The sequence below is a fragment of the Bos taurus genome, chromosome 25 (genome assembly GCF_002263795.3).
Source record: "Bos taurus isolate L1 Dominette 01449 registration number 42190680 breed Hereford chromosome 25, ARS-UCD2.0, whole genome shotgun sequence".
NCBI lineage: Eukaryota > Metazoa > Chordata > Mammalia > Artiodactyla > Bovidae > Bos > Bos taurus.
The window spans coordinates 41,253,186-41,273,148 of NC_037352.1; the positions used below are offsets into that span (position 1 = coordinate 41,253,186).

The 19,963-nt window shown below is 62.7% G+C and overlaps 1 protein-coding gene across 2 annotated transcripts in view; it reads right to left on the reverse strand.

The window, feature by feature from the left end:
* Positions 1-7,972: 7,972 nt before the first annotated feature.
* The window catches only part of ELFN1 (extracellular leucine rich repeat and fibronectin type III domain containing 1), a 65,896-nt gene continuing 53,905 nt past the window's right edge, over positions 7,973-19,963 (reverse strand). The window contains exon 3 of one of the 2 annotated variants that reach the window (XM_005225229.4): positions 7,973-12,011. In XM_005225229.4, coding sequence (XP_005225286.2) covers positions 9,352-11,778 — 2,427 coding nt within the window. In that variant the 5' untranslated portion in view covers positions 11,779-12,011 and the 3' untranslated portion in view covers positions 7,973-9,351. Of the gene's footprint in view, positions 12,012-19,963 lie in introns of those variants that run through there. The other variant, NM_001206549.2, reaches the window with a different exon arrangement.

The following is a 19,963-nucleotide window of genomic DNA, read 5'->3' on the forward strand; positions in this document are numbered from 1 at the left end:
CAAAATTGCTACAGATGGTGACTGGAGCCATGAAATTAAAAGACATTTACTCCTTGGCAGGAAGGTTATGACCAACCTAGACAGCATATTAAAAAGCAGACACATTACTTTGCCAACCAAGGTCCCATCTAGTCAAAGCTATGGTTTTTCCAGTAGTCATGTATGGATGTGAGAGTTGGACTATAAAGAAAGCTGAGCACCAAAGAATTGATGCTTTTGAACTGTGGTGTTGGAGAAGACTCTTGAGAGTCCCTTGGACTGCAAGGAGATCCAACCGGTCCATCCTAAAGGAGATTAGTCCTTAATGTTCATTGGGAGGACAGATGTTGAAGCTGAAACTCCAATACTTTGGCCACCTGATGCAAAGAGCCAACTCATTGGAAAAGACCCTGATGCTGGGAAAGACTGAGGGCAGGAGAGGAGAAGGGGATGACAGAGGATGAGACGGTTGGATAGCGTCACCAACTGGTTGGACATGAGTTTGAGCAAGCTCTGGGAATTTGTGATGGACAGGGAGGCCTGGCATGCTGCTGTCCATGGGGTCGCAAAGAGTTGGACACGAATGAGTGGCTGAACTGAACTGATCCCTTAACAAATTGTAGTTAATAACTTTTTATGACTTTCGTATTTTAGCCTTCATACTAGCTTTGTAAGTGACTAACCCACCACCTTTACAGTATTGGGGCTTCCCTAGTGACTCAGATGGTAAAGAATCTGCCTGCCGTGCAGGAGACATGAGTTTGATCCCTGGGTCAGGAAGATCCCCTGGCAAAGAGAATGGCTACTCATTCCAATATTCTTGCCTGGGGAAGTTCATGGACAGAGGAGCCTGGCAGGCTATGGGGTCGCAGAGTCAGCAGGACTGAGCCACTGTTTGCGACTTTGCAGGGTTACTCTGAACGCTACCACAGATCTCGTGTCACCAGCAAGAGCTGTGCTTCCGTGTTTTCGTTACTGATCACCGCCCTTTTGTTTCTGCTTACAGTGCCCCTGTAACGTTTCTTATAAGAGTGGTCTAGAAGCCGTCATCTTTTTTAGCTTTTTCCTGTCTCTCTCCTTCGATTCTGAACGACAGCTTCTCCGGGTAGAGTGTTCTTAGTTGGAGAATTTTTTCTTTCAGCACTTTGAATGTTCCATGCCATTCCCTGCTGGCCTGCAAAGCTTCTCCAAGAACTCTGCTTATGGGCTTATGAGTATCATCAGCATAAGTTGTTTCCTCCTGCTGTTTTTAGGATTCTCTTCTTTCACTTTTGACATTTTAATTGTGATGTGTCTTGGCGTGGGTCTCTTTGGGTTCGTCTTATTTGGAGCTCTTTGGGACTCCTGGATCTGGATTCTGTTTCCCCAGGTTATTAAGTGTGTAGCCATTGTTTCTTCAAGTAAGTTTCCTGCCTCGTCGTCTCTCTCTTCCTCCTGGGCCCCCAGGAGTCGGGTGTCTATCTGCTGGGTATTTCCCGTTAGTGCCTTCAGCTGTCTTTGCTCATTTTATTCGTAAAAGTATTTACTCACTCGGCTGCTCTGGGTCTTAGTTGCGGCAGGCAGGACCTTTTGGTTGTGGCCTGTGGGGTGTAGTTCCCTGACCAGGGATAGGACCCAGCCCGCTGCATTGGGAGCGCAGTCTCAGCCACTGGGCCACCAGGATGTCCGTATTCTTTTTCTCCCTCTCTTTGCTGCTCTTTGGGCATTTTTCATTGCTCTGTCTTCACTCATCGACCCTTCCTTCTGCTTTGTCTAGTCTGTCGTTGGCCCTCTCTGCTCTTTCAGTCTAGTCATTGCTTTGGTTCTATGACCTCTCTTTGGTATTTTCTTTTATGTCCTCTCTCTTCGCTGAAATTTTCACTTTGTTCATCCATTCTTCTCCTGAGTTTAGTGAGCATCTCTGTTATTTTCAACTCTTTTTTAGGTAAATAATTTCTGTCTGCTTCATTAAGGTCTTTTTCTGAGGTTTTATCTTGTTTCATTTGGAATGTTTTTCTGCTTCTTCATTTTACTTAAGTCGTCACGCTGGCTACAGACTGGAAAAAAAGGTTTGATGTTTGTGAACCACATGTCTGGCAAAGGTCTTGTATCTAGAAAATGTGAAGAGCTCTTAAAACTTGGTGGTAAAAACAGAGTGTTCAGAGCATGGGTGGAAGATGAAGACTCAGAGAAGAGAGGCCGACGGCAAGTCAGCACACGGCAAGACGCTGAGCACTAGATGGAGAAGCACCAGTGCACACCGCGCCCACGGCCAGCGTTCAGACAGAGCAGCAACAGCAAGCGGTGACGGGCGTGGAGGGCCTGCGCCGCATCCGCCGCCGTGGGAGTGCCAAGGGGCGCACGAGCCCTGGAAAGCCAACCGAGCGGTTCCTTCCGGCCCTAACCTCATACTGACCATCCAGTCCAGCAATTGCACTCCTGAGCATTTATCCCAGAGAAGTGAAAACTTAAGTTTGCATGAAAAGCCTGTATGAGGATTTTCATAGCAGCTTTATCTGTAATAACCCCAAGCTGGACACAACCCGGACGTGCTCCAGCAGGTGAGCGGCAGGCGGGGCCCGTCCTCTGTACAGTGGAGCACGGCCGCAACGCAGAGCGCCAGGCACCTGGTACAGCAGCAGCTTGGATGGTTCTCAAGGAAGTTATGCTGAGTGAACAAAGCCGGTATCAGGAGGTCACAGAGTACGTGACGTCATTCACACGACACTCTCAGAAGGACGGGGTGGTCCTGGAGGTGGGGGTGACTTCATTCATACGATGCTCTCAGAAGGACAGGGTGGTCCTGGAGGCGGGGGTGAACATGTAGGGCGGCAGTGGGTGGTCTTCGTGGTGGCGGGTTGGCTATATATCTCGATCAGGGTGGTAGTTACGCAGGTCTGTACACACGGTATATCTGCAGAGACTTCACACACACAAGTGCTTGTGAAATTGGTGGAACTCGCTTTCCACACTGAGCTCTGTAGTGTGTTAACACGACCACACTGATGGACAAGTGCCTTCCTGGGTTTGGTGCCGCACCACCAGTCCATGGGGCTTCCCTGGTGGCTCAGCTGGTAAAGAATCCGCCTGCAGTGCAGGAGACCCCGGTTCAATTCCTAGGTTGGGAAGATCCACTGGAGAAGGGATAGGCTACCCACTCCAGTATTCCTGGGCTTCCCTGATGGCTCAGACAGTGAAGAATTGGCCTGCAATGCGGGAGACCTGGGTTGGGGAGATCCCCTGGAGAAGAGAAAAGGCTACCCACTCCAGTGTTCTGAATCCCCGTGGACAGAAGAGCCTGGCAGGCTGCAGCCCATGTGGTCACAAAGAGTTGGACACGACTGAGCAGCTGAGCATGGCTCAGGTACATGAAACGGTGCCACTGGTGAGGGCGGGTGACTCTGTGCTGTTTCTGTGACTTCCTGTGTGGCTGTGTAATTGTTTGACATTAAAAAAAAGAAACCCTAAAAATCTCCCAGGCAGTAGGACAGTAAAGCAGTGCAGTGAAGTGAGAAAAGACGAGGAGTCTGCAGTGGTCAGAGGGGGCCCTTCATGGCCCCGATGGCCCCAGCCTCGAGCCCGTGTGCGGTCTGCTCTCCCTTACGGGTGGTAAGCTGTCCGTGGCGCTAGCCCAGACCATGCTTTCCATCAGGCAATAAACCTCATCCGTCCTTTCCATAAATCTTTTATTGAAGTATCGTTGTTTTACAGTGTGGTTAGTCTCTCCTATACAGAAAAGTGACCCAGTTACACATATATTCTTTTCCATATGTTTTCTATTATGGTTTGTCATGGGATATTGAGTACAGTTCCTGTGCCCTACAGCAGGGCCTCGTTCATGCATTCTATACGGGATGGTTTGCATCCACTCACCCCAGCCTCCCCCACTTGCCCACTCCCCTCCCCGCTCCCCTCCCCCACTCCCCCACTCCCCTCCACCCTCCCCCGCTCCCCTCCCCCTTGGCAGCCTGCTCTCTCTGAGTCTGTTTGTTTCATAGGTTAAGTTCACCTGTGTTGTATTTCAGGTTACGTATACGTGACATCATACGGCGTTTGTCTCCCTCTCTGACGGGCTTAGTGTGACAGTCTGAGTCCACGCATGTTGCTAGAAAATGGCATTCTCACTGCTTTTTACGGCTGAGTAGTACTCTCGTGCATGCAGGCACCACATCCTCTGTGTCCACTCATCTGTGAGTGGACATTTAGGGGTTTCCGCGTCTTGGTTGTTGTAAATCCTGCTGCTCTGAGCAGGAGTGAGCACAGGAGTGCACGGATGTATCTTTTCGGATTACAGTTCTGTCTGGATCTGTGCCCGGGAGTGGGACTGCTGGCCGTCTGTTTGTAGTTTTCTGAGGGCCCTCCATTCTGTTCTGCACAGCGGCTGCACCAGCTTACTCCCCACCAGCAGTGGGAGAGGGCTCCTTCCCCCACACCCTCTCCAGCGTTTGTCGTTCGTGGACTTGTTTTTGGCTGTGCTGAGTCTGCGTTCCTGCCCGCCGGCTTTTCTCCCGTTGCAGGGAGCGGGGTCCACTCTCCAGGGACGCTGTGCGGCCTTCACACTGCAGGGCTTGTCCAGTTGCAGGGAGCGGGGTCCACTCTCCAGGGACGCTGTGCGGCCTTCGCACCGCAGGGCTTGTCCAGTTGCAGGGCGCGGGGTCCACTCTCCAGGGACGCTGTGCGGCCTTCGCACTGCAGGGCTTGTCCAGTTGCAGGGCGCGGGGTCCACTCTCCAGGGACGCTGTGCGGCCTTCGCACTGCAGGGCTTGTCCAGTTGCAGGGAGCGGGGTCTGGGGCACGTGGCCTTCAGTGCTTGTGGCCCACGGGCTTCGTTGCCCCAGGGCCTGTGGGATCTTCTGGGAGCAGAGATGGGACCTGTGTCTCCCCGCTGGCAGGCAAGTTCTTCACCACTGAGCCACCCACGAAGCCCCTGACATTGGTAGACTTTGTAATGATGGCCTCTCTGGCCGGTGAACCTCAGCCCTTCTTACTCAAACGTATTCTGGCCATTCCTCCGCCCGGATCTCGCCAACATCCTGTCCGCTCTCCCATCTCTCCGCACCCTCCACGCAGTCAGCTTGCTGCGCGGCGCGGGGAGGGGCGCGTCCGGAGAGGGGCCGGGCAGATGGATTCCGCGGTTACCTCGTGGTGGCGCAGGCAGTGATTCGTGTTTTCTTCTCTATGTTTAGCTGTTTTCTAAAGCTTCTGTAATAAAAGGGTTGCTTTGAGGTAAGGCGAAAATCAATACAAGTTATTATTCTACAAAATTCCCTCCATGCCCCCATGACCCAGAGCCTAACTCTTAATTCCTTTATGCTTGCAAAGCAGGCCCTGAGTCCGGCCAGCCCGCGCCCCGGCGCCCAGCCCCACCCCAGGCCTCCAGGGCACCTTCCTGCCCCTCGGGCGTGGGGAGCGGCCTTGGTCCCTGAGGGTCCCTCTGGGAGGCAGACCCTGCCCTGTTCCCACCCCTGTCCAGCAGGCTGACCCGTTTGTCCATCAGGGTCTGGAGACCAGCCTCCCGGAGGGCCTGCTGCTCTCCTCGAGGGATGTCCGGGCCCCGTGCCCGGTCAGTGCCCGCGTCTGCCCGCGGCCCCTTCCCGTCTTCTCGGCCGCTTCCCGCCCTCCTCCCACATCCTGACACGCCGGGCTCTGCCTCCTGCTTCCCTAGCCATTCAGCCCCTAGGAGATGGGAGCGGGGACATCGGGTGGGGCTATCTGTGGGGTCCTTGGGCTGGCGGTGCCCCACTGCACGCCCCCCTCCAGGGCCCTCACGGCTCCTTTGCACAGCCTCTCCGCCAGCTTCTCCCCAGGCGCCACGGCCGAGCTCTGGGCCAGGTGGCTGTGGCTGTCCCCGGGCCCTCCACGCGCTGTGGCCGCAGTCCTCTCAGGCAGGCCCGCTTGCACTGCTCTGCTGGGACACCAGCCCTCCCTGTTGGGACGGTGACTGGTCGTTGGTCGGGGGACAGGTTTGTCTGTGTCTCCAGGATGTCTGGTACAGTCGGCGCTCTGTAACTGCACACGATGAGCCAGGACCACGGTCTTGGGCTTTCTGCTCGCTGTGCTATGAGCCCTGGAGGGAGGGCACGCTGGGCTTGGCCCTGCGTTCGGCCCGTTCTCAGACGGTTCTAGTTCTCCCGGCCCTCCGCCCCTGTGGATGGGCTGGCCTGTGTGCACTGACTCTGAGTCCGGCCACGTGACTCACTCTGAGCGCCGGAGGCGTGCCGTCTTGGCTGTCACCAGGGCTAGCTTGTGGAGGATGAGCGTTGTGCGGAGCAGAGCTCAGTCCCCCTAGAACTCCCCACCGTCCCCACCAGCCTCCCCAGTCACGGGGCCAGGCTGACCCAGATCAGCCCGTTGCATGAGCAACTGCGAGTGTGCTGGTGGCTGGTTACATGGCTTGGTTGGGCCGGCCGGTGACGGACGTAACCTCTGCGTCTAAGCTCTGGGGGCCGAGTGCGGTGAGGAGGGGCAGCCCCCCGACACGCCGGGAGCACGGGGCTTTCTGGGGTCTCTGGTCACAAGCAGCATGACCCCGTCTCTCAGACCGACAGGAGCCGCCCTGGGGGCAGCCGGCGCCAGCGCCAGACCTGGACAGGACCCCTCAGGCGGCTGCTCTCTCTGCACCCCAAGCCTGCAGGCTGCTGGCCTCTGTCCAGCCTGAGGCCTCCACCTTCCTTCCCCACCATGGCGGCCCCTTTCCAGACCAGACACCTGCTCTTCCAGAAACCCTTCCAGACTCTTCCCAGGCAGAAGTATTCACCCTCCTCTGGGCCGCCCGGACCCTTGCCACCCAGAGCTGGGTCACCTGCCAGCTTTAAGTGAGCCCCTCTGGAGGGGCAGTGGGGAAGAAGGTCAGGTCCCCTGCTGGGCTCCAGCAGGGCGCACACAGGCGGCGCTCAGTAAGTGCGTGTATCGTGTGTGCCTGCCTTCGAGCAGGGCCGCAGTGACGTCTGGCTGTGCTCTGGGACTGGGCCAGGGTCGGACAGCTGGAGCCGCATCTGTCAGCCTGCAGCATTCCCGGGAGGGCCTGTGCTCTGACAGGTGTCCACTCGGGGTGCACCCCCCACTCCCGCATCTCTCCAGGTGCTCGCCCCTCCCCAGGGATTCCTGCTCAGGGGGTGCTCCCGGGGCCGACGTGTCCTCCCGGCCTGACCCATCCGGCCAGCTGCCCTCTCCCCAGGGCAGGCACCTCTGCTGTGGCCGCTGTTGTCTGATGCCCTGTAAACAGCCAGCGTTCTCTCTGCAGCGGCAGCAGGGAGATGCCTAGCCCTGCCTCTGACCAGGACGGGCACCCCTCACTGTGTGACCTTGGACAAGGCCCCCAGCCCTGCCAGCCGGGGGCCGGCCCCCATCCCTACCCCCCTCCCTGCCCCGGCCACTCTGGGCACAGCCTCGTGGTCTCCAGCCCACTCACGTCTCTGGGTTCCTTGAGCTGTCCTCCTGGACACCATGACAGGGCGAGGAGCTGCCCAGAGCCAGGGAGCCCGGGGCCCATCTGGTCAAGCAGGGTGGGGCGGCGTCCTCAGAGGGGGCTCAGTCGGAGGGGCTTGCCGAGGGGGCCGTGAGGAGGCCCCATGGGCAGGACCTCGTGGGGTCACCTGGGTGCAGAGGCCAGGATGGACAGACAAGCCCTGTCCCAGCGCTGGGCCCTGAGCGAGCCACGGACTGCTGCAGGGTCTGCAAGGTGCCCCGAGGGAGACACGGAGGAGGGGAGTGAGTGTCCTGTCCCGGGGGTGTGCAAGCAGTGTGGCCGACCAAGACTGCTCCCCGCCCCCGCTCCTTGCCTGGCGTCTCCAAGGCTCCCACCGCCTCGGTGCTCAGGCGTCTGTGTCAGAAAGAGTGAGTGGGTCCGCCCTGGACGCGGGGGCAGGGCAGGCCCAGGAAGAGGGCCAGGCCCCGACCCCTGCAGGGAAAGGAGGCCGGAAGGGTCAGCACCCCGCAGAGGGGTCAGCTGTCCCTGGGGGCTCCACCCCCAACATGGACCGAGGATGGGGGGGTGGGCACAGGGCCCCCCACGTGGCCAGCTGTACACGTGGCTCCCAGACGGCGTCTTGTGCTCCAAGCCTTGCTCTGCTGGAGGCACCTGTGACCTTGGCAGCAGGCAACCCTGGAGCCAACTACCTCGATGGACCTGGTGCCAGCTGGAGGTTGGGGTCCAGGCTTCTGCAGAGACTTTGAAGAGTCTGGTGTTCATAAATGCACTCACACCTCTCCCACCAGATTTGGGGCCATGGCTGGAGGGCTGAGGCAGGACTGCAGGGCCAAGGGGCCAGCTTGGGGGCCCCAGGGGCCTGTGGTATCTGGATCTCAGGGCTCACGCCCTGCAGCTGGGTCTCCAGCGGTTGGAGGGGCCCCAGCCCTCCCCAGCTCACCCTACTCCCACTGAACCCTGCCAGCCACATGCAGGGTGAGGTACATACCTACCCACCCTGTGTCCAGCTCCCTCAACCCTTTCTGCCCCATCCACACCGCCTCTCAAAGCCACTCCCCAGCCCAGGGTTGGCTTCCCCGTCTCCCAAGGGCCTCAACCTGCCCCAAACCCAAGGTCACTCACACCACACATCTTGCCCCAAGTCCCAGAGGAAAAACCACTGCAAACAAGCATTGGGGTTTTTTTCTTTTGCAGAATTATTTTTTTTTAGTAGACATAGTCTTTTTTTTTTTCCTTTCTCATTTTACAGCAAACATTGCAAATATAGAAATATTTCTCTATACAATAGGACGACAGTGTATAGTGGGGGCAGGGCTGGAAGGCACACTCCCGGCCCCCGCCACCCCTGGCCGTCTGCAGGCACAGCCCTCCCTGCCCCCAAGGTCCCGGGAGCTCCGGGACCCTCCCGGAGACCACCTGGCCGCCTGCGTTCGCTCTGGCCCTCTCTGGTGGCGGCGACGAAGAGACGGACTAAACAGAATCCACAGAAAGCCACGGACAGAGGAGTCGTGCGGGGACCAGGTGGCCACACCCCCCACATAGAGCGTTTTACGTCTTTTAAAGAGAACTTTAAAAAAAAAAAAGAAGAGAAGGCAGAGAAGAATCAAAAGATAATGAAAAAAATCCCCTCCCCCGCCCCCCATCCCTAAGACACAGTTTTCGGAAGTCCCTTGTGTGTGTGTGTGTGTGTGTGCACGCGTGTGTGTGGACGGGCCCCTCACACCAGCGAGAACGTCTCGGCAGGTGCACACGCTCAGCCACGCGCCCCTCCCGTTCGGCCTGCCGGTGCCCCCTCCCCACTTTGCCCGCAAAGCCCAGGGCTTCAGCAGTTGTGGGGGGGGGGGGGGTGTGTATGTGTGTGTGTGCACGCGCACGCGTGTGCACCGTGAGTCTCTGTGCGTGTGTGCGCGTGCGCCGTGAGTCTCTGGGTTAGCTGCAGTGTCCTCTGGCCGCGCGCGGCCCGCTCAGGACTTGTGCTGCGCAGACACGCCCTTCCAGTAGTCCAGGATGTCGTGCAGGTCCTCGTCCTTGGCGAACTGCACCTTCCGGCGCAGCGCGTGGCCGGCCGCCACGCACTCCCCGGCGTCCCGGTGCCGCGGGCGGCTCAGTCTGAAGCGGGCCCAGAGGCTGCGGGAGGCGCGGCAGGCGTACTCGGGGCTGGAGGCGTAGCTCAGGTGGCGGTACTGCGGCGAGAGCGGCGCGTAGGCCAGGTCGCGGGGGCGCGGCCGCGTCAGCGGCTCCAGGATGGAGGCCTTGCGGCCGCCCAGGCTCTCGGGGGGCGCGGGCGGCGCGGGGGGCTCCACAGGGTGGGGCCCGGGGTACGAGTGCCGGTGCTCCCCGTACTGCCGGCCCTTCTCGGGCTCGGGCCGCAGCACGGCTGCCGCGGGCGTCACCGTGAGGATGGCCTCCGCCGCGGGCGAGCCCTTCTCGATGTACTTGGCCTCGTGCAGCGCAGGGGGCTCGGCGCGGTAGGGCCGCGGGCTGCGGGCGGAGCCGCTGGACGAGGAGCTGGCCCGCGGGGCCCCGGGGGCGGCCTCCAGGCTGTGGTGCCGCTGCAGGCCGCAGGCGTCCTGGTAGGCGGGCGCCAGGAAGCCGCGCTTGCCGGCCAGCGGCTCGGCCGTGGACACGGCGCCCGGCTTGCCGCCCTGGAAGGAGGTGGCCTCGGCCTTGAGGGCGTCGATGCAGTTGTTGATGATCTGGTTGACCTTGTCCACCTCCTTGGCGATGGTGGAGATCTCAGCCACCGAGCTCTGGCTGTCGGGGCCCGGCCGGCCCTGCTCCCCCTCCCTGCGTTCTGCCTGCTCTGCCGCACGCACCTCCATGTAGCCGCCCTTGCTGCCCTTGGGTGTCCCGCTGCCCTCCGCCAGCTGGTACTGCTCCACCTCCCCGGGGGCGGCGGGCAGGTATGGGATGCGGGTCACCGCCTCGGGGCCCAGCAGCGGGCCCTGGGACAGCGGGGCCAGGCCTGGCGCCTCCAGCTCAGGCCCGTACTTGAGCTCGATGATGGTCTTCTTGAGGCTGCCGGCCGCTGCCGCCGCCTGCTTCTGCTTGCCCTCCCGCCGCCGCCGCCGCCGCAGGCAGTAGTAGACGGCGCCCAGCACCACCACCATGCCGAAGAGGCAGCCCAGGACGGTCATGATGTAGTGGGTGGCCGTGGAGGGGCTGGGCACGGGGCCCGGCGGGCTAGGCGGCTGCGGCAGGCAGATGGTGAGGCAGGTGTGGTTGTGGTGCAGGCCCGAGCTGCTGGACACCACACAATAGGTGTAGTTGGTGAGCGCGTACAGGTTGGTCAGGCGGATCTCCTCCTGGGCCCGGGTCAGCCTGGACACGGTGGACGACTTGCTGTTGTTGAAGTGCTCCAGCGTGTACATGCGGGTGAAGGGGCTGGGCAGCTGCACCGTGATGGTGGCCGAGTTCTGCGTCAGCTGCTTGACCTTGATGAGCGGGCGGGCCTCGGCCTGCGGGGCCAGCGTGGGCAGCGCCACCAGCGGCGTGGTGCCGTCGCCGGAGAAGCACTCGTCCTCAGCGCAGGGGGCCTCGCTGGGCTCCGCGGGCGGCACGGGGGGCGGCGGCGGCGAGCGGCCGGGCGGGGGGCGGCCGGGCGCCGGGCGGGTCTCCGCCGCATACGGGCCGTCAGTGCACACAGACTGCAGCTTGCCCAGGATGCTGCGCTGGCCGTGGCGGCCCTGGCCCAGCAGGAAGTAGCCGGAGTAGAGCGGCGGGGACTCGCACTGCACGCGGTCGTGGGCCTGCGTAGCGTTGGCGAAGGCCGCCAGCCAGCGCAGGAAGCCCAGCAGCTCGCAGGAGCAGTAGAAGGGGTTGCTGTAGAGTTCACACACCGAGAGCCGCGCCAGGCCCGCGAAGGTGGCGCTGTGCAGACGCTGGATGCGGTTCATGGACAGGTCCACGTTGACGATGTTGGGGCACTCCCAGAAGGCGCCGGGCGCCACCGCCTCAATAAGGTTGGCCTGCAGGTACAGGTACTCGAGCTTGCCCAGGCCGCGCAGCACGCCCTCCGTCAGGTTGCGCAGCCGGTTGTAGCCGAGCTGCAGTACCTGCAGGTTGAACTGGCCCGAGAAGGCGCCGTCCTCGATGTAGCCGATCTCGTTCTTGGTGAGGTTCAGGTACGTGAGGTTGCCGAAGCGGCTCAGCGCCGCGTACTGCACGCTGCGGATGCGGTTCTCGTTGAGCCGCAGGTCCACGATGGTACTGTTGATCTGCTGCGGGATGGCCTCGTAGGGCGGCTGGTTCTGGCTGCAGATGGCCAGCCACACGAAGCCCTTGTCACCCTCGATGAGCCAGCAGTCTCCGCGCACCAGCCCGCCCGCGTGCAGCAGGGCGGCCGCCACACACACCCACACCCACGGCGCCTCCCACCCGCACCCAGCCATTGGGACCCGCCTGCGGGGGCTGCCCGCTCAGCCTGCCCAGGGCGCGGGGTGGGGGCCTGGGCGGTGGGGTGCGCGGGAGGGGAGGACGCCCGTCTGCTCAGGACCGTCCCAGGCACATGGCCACGCGGCCCACGTGCTGCGAGGGGAGCGCCTCCCTCACGGCTGGCGGCCTCACTCCGTCCGCCCGTGTCCGGCCGGGGCCTCGGCCTGCTTCCCCATCGGTCCAGCCGATCCTGCGGGAGACGAAAGGGGAGATGGGTCAGCAGGCCTCCCGATGTGCACAGGTCCGGTGCAGGCCTGCACCAAGCCCGTGGGATGTGGAGGCACGTCCGGGGTGTCACTGATGAGGAAGGGGAGCTGGGAGGCTCAGCGGGCAGTTCTCTGACCGGAGGCAGGCGTCCACCGCCGCCTTGACTCATGGGAACCCAGCGCCGAGCCAGATAGGTGGGCACGCCAGGGTCAAGGCTGCCGTCACTCAGCCAGGGGTGATGGGGGTGACAGGTGCCCCGCTATGCACCTTAGGTGGGGCAGCTCTGAGCCCCACCCTGGGGCCTGAGCTGGGGTGGAGGGAAGCCCTCCTGAGCTCCTCTCAAGGGAGGTGAGGACGCTGCACTCCGGGTCTGCTTCCTCCAACGAGCTGCGGACCCTGAGGCTGTCACCACCGAGTTGGGTCCCGGCAGTAAGGACTGGGAGGATGGTGCCCCCGGCTCAGCTGAGGACACTGCTGTGGCCCTGACTCCTCCCCCCGACCCCACCCAGCCCTGGGTCTTGGCTGTGAACGAGCACCTTGCTGTCTGCTCCCCCCAAACCCTGAGCTTCTCTAGAGCAGGGACCCCCGATCACACACTCAATCCCCGCCCCACGGAGCCCGCGTGTGCGCGGAGATGTGGCCAGATGGCCGCTGGGTGGGTCCTGCTCCCCAGGACCCCACGGCCGTCTGCAGGACTCTCCCCTCTGCCCCTCGTATTTCTCCCGCAGGACGGAAGGATGGGGGTGTGTTTGCTTGTTACTGTTTGGATTTACAGCGGCCTCTGTAACCGCTCTGTGGCCTGGCAGGCAGCCAGCTGACTGTATTTCACAGATATTGACGTTTGCAACTAGTCTGCACTGAGGCGGTTTAAATTAGGAGAAAAAAATAATGATGTGCAATGGATTTCTCTCTCTTCAGAAACTTCATCAAGAACAGTTCTGACCTCGCTCCTGAGGATGAGCCTTTCTGATTTAAAGCAAGGGGAAGGGTCAGCAGGGGTGGGTGGGAGAAGGTCCTGGCTTGGCCCAGTGCTGCCGTGCGACCGCCAGGAAAGCTCGGGCCCTCTCTGGGCCGGACCAGAAGCGGAGAGGGTAGGCCTGGGGCTCGCTCGGACCCCTCCCCTTGGGGAGCACCCCGGGGGTCCCCATGTGGTCGTCTCCTGACATGAAATCTGCACCCCCTGGGGCATCCTGGGGTGATCGCCGCCACCCGGCACCCCCCCACACACACACACCTGCCCCATCGTCCCGGTGCTGAGACTGGGGTCGCTCTACTGCCCAGAGTGGGCAAGCAGCTGGGCCTGTGCCCTGGGCTGCAAGCCATCGGGCAGCAGGTGGATGGGAGCACCAGGCGTGTGCGGAGCCCAGCTAGGAGGCGCAGCCTGGTCATAATCACTTTTAATCTCTTGCTCAAAATAACCCAAAGTCAAGTTAAGGAGGATTACAGGCCTAAAGAACCCTTATCTCAGCGCGTGGGGTGATGGGCTGCCCAGCCTTTGCCGCCCCCACACCTGGCACACCTAGGTGTGCGGTGGCTGTGTGTGTGCACGCACACACACGCTGGGACCTGTGTGTGCATGGGCCTGTGTACCTGGAGGTGGATGCAGCCTCGCCCCAGCACCCAAGGGCGTGCCGGCAGCTGGTATCCAGCCAGGCAGGGCACCCCGCCTCCCACCTGGGTGTGAATCTAGGGACTGTGCTCGTTTGGCGCCTGGAGGTGCTTCTAGGGACCAGCCTCACCCCGCGGGCATCCCCTCCCTGAGGCCTGTGAGACAAGGAGGCGTGGCTGGGTCCTGCCCACCGACTGGTCCGGCCCAACGGGCTCCACTGGGTCAGCCCGCCCTCAGCCCGTGAGCTCCCCTGCCCCCAGAGCCTGGGCTGAGCAGGAGCCAGGCTGGGGAGATGACACCTCGATGACAGTGTGGGTGTCACAGAGGTCCCCCTGCGGTGTGCAAGAGCTGCCTCTGCCCCCATGACCATGGCCTCCGAGGGCCCCCGAGGGCTGCACACCTCACCTCGGGGCAGCGGGGGGTGGGTGGAGGTGACGGGGGAGAGGGCTGCGGTCAAGGTCGCCCATGAGAGGCCGGACAGCAGGTGCCTCATCCCCGGGGGGCCCCTCGGGCACCGTGTGCAGCATCACCCTGAACCCCAGGCTGCAGGGCGGGCCAGGACCCCAACCCCAAGGACTGGGGACCTCGGGGAACAGCTGGCCGACGACCTAGGAAGGTTCAGAGAGTTCCCCCAAGCCGCCCCCACCGCCCCTCGGGCTCCCAGTCCCCCTTGTTCATCCACATACCCCCTTACCAACCCCAAGCTGTCCTCCCGCCTGCTCGCCCCCTCGCCCTCTCCGGGGTCCCTGCGTCCCCGCCCCACCGCACCTGACGTGGGCCCCCGGCCACCCACAGTGCCCGCAGACCACGCCGGTGGGATGGGCCACACATGCGCTGCCCGGCCAGATGACCCGCTCTTGGATGGGGCAGGGCGCTGGCAACACAGCTGGGCGGTGACGGCGTTGGGCACAATTCTAGAACCTTCCTCGGGGAGACAGCAGGACTGAACAGCCTCAGGCCTTACCCCCTCCCCTGCCTTCCTCCCCAGGGCTGTCAGCGGTTCCATCCGTCCCCGACTGTCTGGGCAGCATCAGCACCCCCATCCCAGGCTGCCTGCTGCTCCAAGGGGCGCCTTCCTGTGCGTTCAGGTCTCAGCCCCTGCGGTGGTCTCCCCACCCTGACCCCTCACTGTCCCCGCGTATCCCCACGGTGGTCCCCCCACGTGTCCCTGCAGTGGTCTCTCTGCCTGCCCCCGCGGTGGTCTGTCCACCCCCAGCAGCCACAGTGTTCTCTCCATGTGCCTGACCCGCTGCCCTCACTGCCCTGGGCCCCAGACTCAGACATAGCTGCTCCCCTTCAAGCTCAGACTCCCGATGGGGTGCGTCCTGCCCCCCGCACTCCTCACACAGAAACCAAGTTCTGTCCTCAAGTCCCCCCATCCAGGCCGCACGTGCCCAAGCCCAAGACAGCAGTGCCCATGCGGCTCCCAGCCGTGATGCTTGCTTCCCGCCACACCCACTGGGTACTGCCCAGGCCCAGTCAGCCCCTTCCCTTGCTGGGATGAAGCCCACTGCCCCACCCACACTCTACCTGCCAACAGCCCGGGGATGGGGAGAGCCTCATGGGACCATGCCATCCACACCCCAAAGGACAACCATCCTTCCCCACGGGGAGCAAGACCCAGGCCCCCCACACAGACCTGCCAGGGCCTGCCCAGCACCCTCTGCCCTCCAGCTGCCCCCGCACGGCCGTTCCGCCCAAGGGCGCATCCTGCTGCTCATGAGAAGAGACCCCTCCTCTTCAGGCGGGGGGATCGCAGGCCAGCGGCCTCCCCTCTGAACAAGCTCTTTTGTCCATCACCCTCCTCCCTCTCTGCCCATCACCATCTCCTGACGGCTCCTTGTCCTCTTGGTTCATTTTCTAGACAAAGGTCCTCTGCCTGCTGGGATGTGAACTCCAGAGGGAAGCGTCCAGTCCACGCCATGACGCCCCAGGCCCCGAGCAGTGCCCAACGCATGGGAGCCGCCAGGCTGGACAGCGGTGGGCACACCTGCTCCATTTCCTCATCTGAGACGGGGAGGAGTGCCCAGCTCACAAGCACCAGCTGCTTTGGTTTCACGGGGCCAGCGGGAAGTGCCCCTACGCCCAAGGGCCACCCTGGCCTGAGTCCTGGCAAGACCAGGGTGCGTGACGTGCCCATCCTGTGCCCAGGGAGACGCAGCCCCCAGGCACGAGTGCTTTCACAGCCATCGGGTCCGCAGGCCACCCGGTGGTCCTGCAGGTGAGGGGACGGCACGGCCATCACACCGTCCGGGCCCCCCAAAGCCCCCTCAGCTGCCGTCTCGACGCCAGCCCTGTCCCCGAGGAGGGGCCCAACGGGGATGGTGAGCGTGAGCCCCGCGTCACATTCGCTCCATCACGTCAGTGCTAGCCTGGGTTGCTGCTAATGAAGTGAAGAAATACGGTGGTTCCAGGCTTTTAAACTTCTTACGACTGGATTTGCATAATCACAGGCGCCGTGCGGGGACAGAAGCACCTGTTTATAAGCCACAGGGCGCGGATGAGGGCCAGGCTGGCTGAGGAGCCCGCCGACCGAGAAGGGGGGACTCGGCGCCTCCAGAGGGCCGCGCGGGCTGAGGGCGAGGCGCAGGGAGTCATGTACCCACCACCTCCTGCCATGCCCAGTTCTGCCAACAGATCACATTAACAGCTAACATTTGCCAGGCTCTGCAGCCTGGCGCTGCCACAGAGTCTGTGAGTCGTGGGGGGCACCTAAGGGCAGTGGGGGCCACAAGGCAGATGGTGTGACCTGGACCAGCCACGTGGCCTGCCCACAAGAAAGCGCGGAGCCAGCTGGGACCGCAGGTTCCCAGGCCGGGACGGGCGCACCGGCCATGCCGTGCTCCGGCTCTGTGACTACGGGCTGCTCACCCAACCTCTCTGAGCCTGCTACCTCCTCAGTCAAACGTAACAGGGAGGCCAACGTGACCGGAGGCTCCCCACGCAGGGTGCTCTGTACGCCCTGGTCTCCTCTGCAGCTGCCCGCCTTGCGGACAGGGAGGAACCCTGGGAAGCACTCCAGCGGGCCGGTCCCCCCGTGTGCCCACAGGGGGCGGTCTCAGCTCAGCACCCACCCAGAGCCTGCCCTCGTCCGCCCCCTGCCTCCCTGAGTCCCCATGGAGGCTGCCATGGGCTACCACAGCGGGTAGCTTGGCAGCGCTGACATAGCAGGGCTGGAGCCTCAGACCTGGCCACGGGGTTGGGGCTGGTGAGCCCCAGACCTTGGCTGGTGGCGGCCTCGTCCTCTGGGAGGCATGAGGGGGAGGGATCACCCCTGCCTTCCATCCTCAGGGATGGAGCCGGCGAGGGCCAGGCGCAGAGGCGCTGGGTGCCTGACCCGCCTGGCGTGCCCTCCTACTTCCTTAGGATCCTGCACATATCGAGTGCCTACTGTATACCAGCCCGCTTCTCCCATCTCCGGGGAGGCAGGTGTCAGCGTTATACAACTGGATAGAGGGGAAGTGGGCTCAGGGCAGGAAAGGCGGTGGCACGGGGTCAGACCTCCCAGAGCAAGGGCGGGAGCTTAGCTCACACCCGCCGCTGTGTTAAGAGTCCCCGGGGGACGGGGTGGGGGGAGGCGCCTGAGCAGCAGGAGGTGGGGGTGCTGGAGTCCTGCCCACTCCCCCTCGCCCACTCCAGCACCCCCCAGGCCCTCGCTCAAGCTGCTCTGGAGTTAATTAGGGACCCGAACATCTCATGGTCTGTTACGCTTCCACCGGGCATCTTTTTAAATTAAAAAACATGATGTGCGGCATCGTTGGAGGGAGAAATCACTTTGCAATGGTTTCCTGCTCGGCGCTGGCAGGACATAGGTGAGGGTAGCTGGCTGGCCTCCGGGGAGGGGGCTGACTTGAGACCCTCTCCAGGAACATGGGCGTGGCCTGTGCTATGGACGCGCATCCCCGACACCAGGGGAGGGGTGGGGGTGTCTGCCGGGCCCTGTTCCCCTCACAGCCCCAGGGCCCTGGCACCAGGAAGCTGTCTTCGGTCGGACCCGAATCTCTCGTTCTGAGGGCTGGTCAGTCCAAGCCTGGACGCTGAGATCGTCTCTTCTGCTCCTGCTGGTGGACCCTGAACCAGGGGCCCTTCCAATGCCCTGACCTCTGAGCCTGGCCTGGCAGGGGGCAGGGATGGCACTCAGGCCGTGGGGAGGGGCCAGGGCCCCCTGCGCTCCCCGTTCACGCGGTCGCATTCTGCACACGCGGGTCCTGCCTCACCTTGCCGGGCTGCGATTGTTCATCAGAGCATACTTGCTGGCCACGGTTAATGGTATTAAAGATTTGGAGCACAGTTTTGGAGCAGAGGTTATAAATGAACAGTTAGCCCTCAAATGCTAAATTAGTATGGGAAATAAACACCGGGCAAAGTCGGTCTAAGGAGTACGTGCAGCGTCGCAGTCAGGACATGTGTGCAGAGCTCAGGCTGGCCTCGGTGGCCACCACGCGCAGACACGGGCCAGGGCCAGGCCCCCACGGTGCTCTCGGCAGCGGGGGGTGCCCATGAGGGAATCGGGAGCTGCTCACGCCACCCGGTGACCCAGGCTGCTCCCGGGGAACAGGCGGCCGGGCATCTGAGTACGTGTGTCCCTGCGCCTGCGACCTGCGCCATCGAGTCCCCAAGAGGCTGTGTCCTTCCAGGAGGCTCCCCGCCATCAGCTGCCCTGTACACGCCAAGAAAGCCCCCAGACGTGTCAGCCCCGGCGCTCTGAGGGTCCACCAGCCCCGCCGGGTCTGAGCTTAGAAACCAAACCTGGAAGCTGCCTGGTCTCATCACACCTGCGGCTGCAGCTTCCGGGGGGGCGCCGCCCACAGCCGGGCCTGGGCCAAGGCACATGCTCGTGTGTCACCCCAGACACACTCGTGTTCACGTGCGTGCATCACCAGAGACACACAGCACGGCTCTCGCTTGGGCAGCTCCGCCCGTAGGGACCGCAGACCCTCCTGAGACCAGACACCCGCCCGTCTGAGCATCCCTACATCTGCATCCGTCCCTGCAACTTGCCTCCAGCAGAACAGACGCGTCGGGCACAGAGGAGGGTCAGACCTCACCCAGCCCACCCCACTGCAGGCACAGTGGGGTCGTCAGGACTCTGCCCCCAGCCCGGGGGGTGGCCACTAAAGCCTGGCCCCCTGCCCCACCCTCCGCACCCTTCCTGTGACCTACAAGGCGGTGGCCAACTCGCATTTCTCACACATCTCCAAGATGCTCCCTCCCCAGCCAAGTGTCAGGCTGGGGCCGGGGTCTCCCCTGGGTAATCCCCAAAGCTGCTGGGGCTTCCCCACCATGACCCCACCCGTCAGATCCCAGGCAGAAAGCCCGTGGCCGGCTGGGCCGGGTCCCTCTGCACGACGCAGAGCAGGACATGCCCTGAGCCCGTGGCAGCCCCCACCACCAGAGGACACGCTGCTCGGTCCCCTGGGATGCGTCCTCGTGGGGCCCCTCTTAGGAAGTGAGCTGTCCCAGGCTCACCCTTTGCGGTGGCCTCTGGGGACTCTTCTGTTCTGGATCACACACACACCCCACCCCACCCCTCCCCCGTTTAAATCACTTTCTCCGCTGGTCAGAACGGCCATCGTCAAAGTCCACGATTGACAGGCGGGGGGGAAGGGGCCCCGCCTGCGCGGTGGGTGAGAGTGTGGACGGGGAGCAGTCGCCATGGAGAGCAGTCTGGAGGCTCTTCAGGAGACTAAACCCAGAACCAGCAGGCAGCCCCGCTCCCGGGCGTGCACCTCGGTTCCCTGCAGCACTGTTACAACCGGAGAGACGTGGAGCCAGCTGGACAGCCGTCCAAGAGGCGTGGACAGAGATGGGGCGCACGGCCACCACGGGAAGCAGGAGACGCGCCCCATGCAGCGTCACGGTCGGACCTAGAGGCTGCCCTGCCGGAAGGACAGACGCCGTGCGACAGCTCCCACCTGTGGACTCGAGACACGACGCAAGTGAACACACGCAGGAACAGATGCACAGCATGCAGGGGATTGTGGTGCCGAGGCGGGCGGGGCGGGGAGGCACAGTAGGGGCCTGGGGTGAGCGGATGCGAGCTACACCCAGAGCGCCGCGGTCCACGACCTTTGTGGCACGGCGACCGGTTTCGTGGGGGACAGTCTTCCACGGACGGGGCAGGGGTGGTGGCGATGGTTCCGGCGGCAACGCAAGCAGCAGAGGAAGCTTCACAGGCTCGTGTGCTCAGCCCCTGCTGTGTGGCGTGTTCCTAACGGGCAGCCCTGGGCCGGGGACCTGATACACAGGACAGACAAACGCAAGGTGCTCCTGTGCAGCACAGGGACGAGTCCACGCCCTGTGACAGACCACGACGGAAAGGAAGA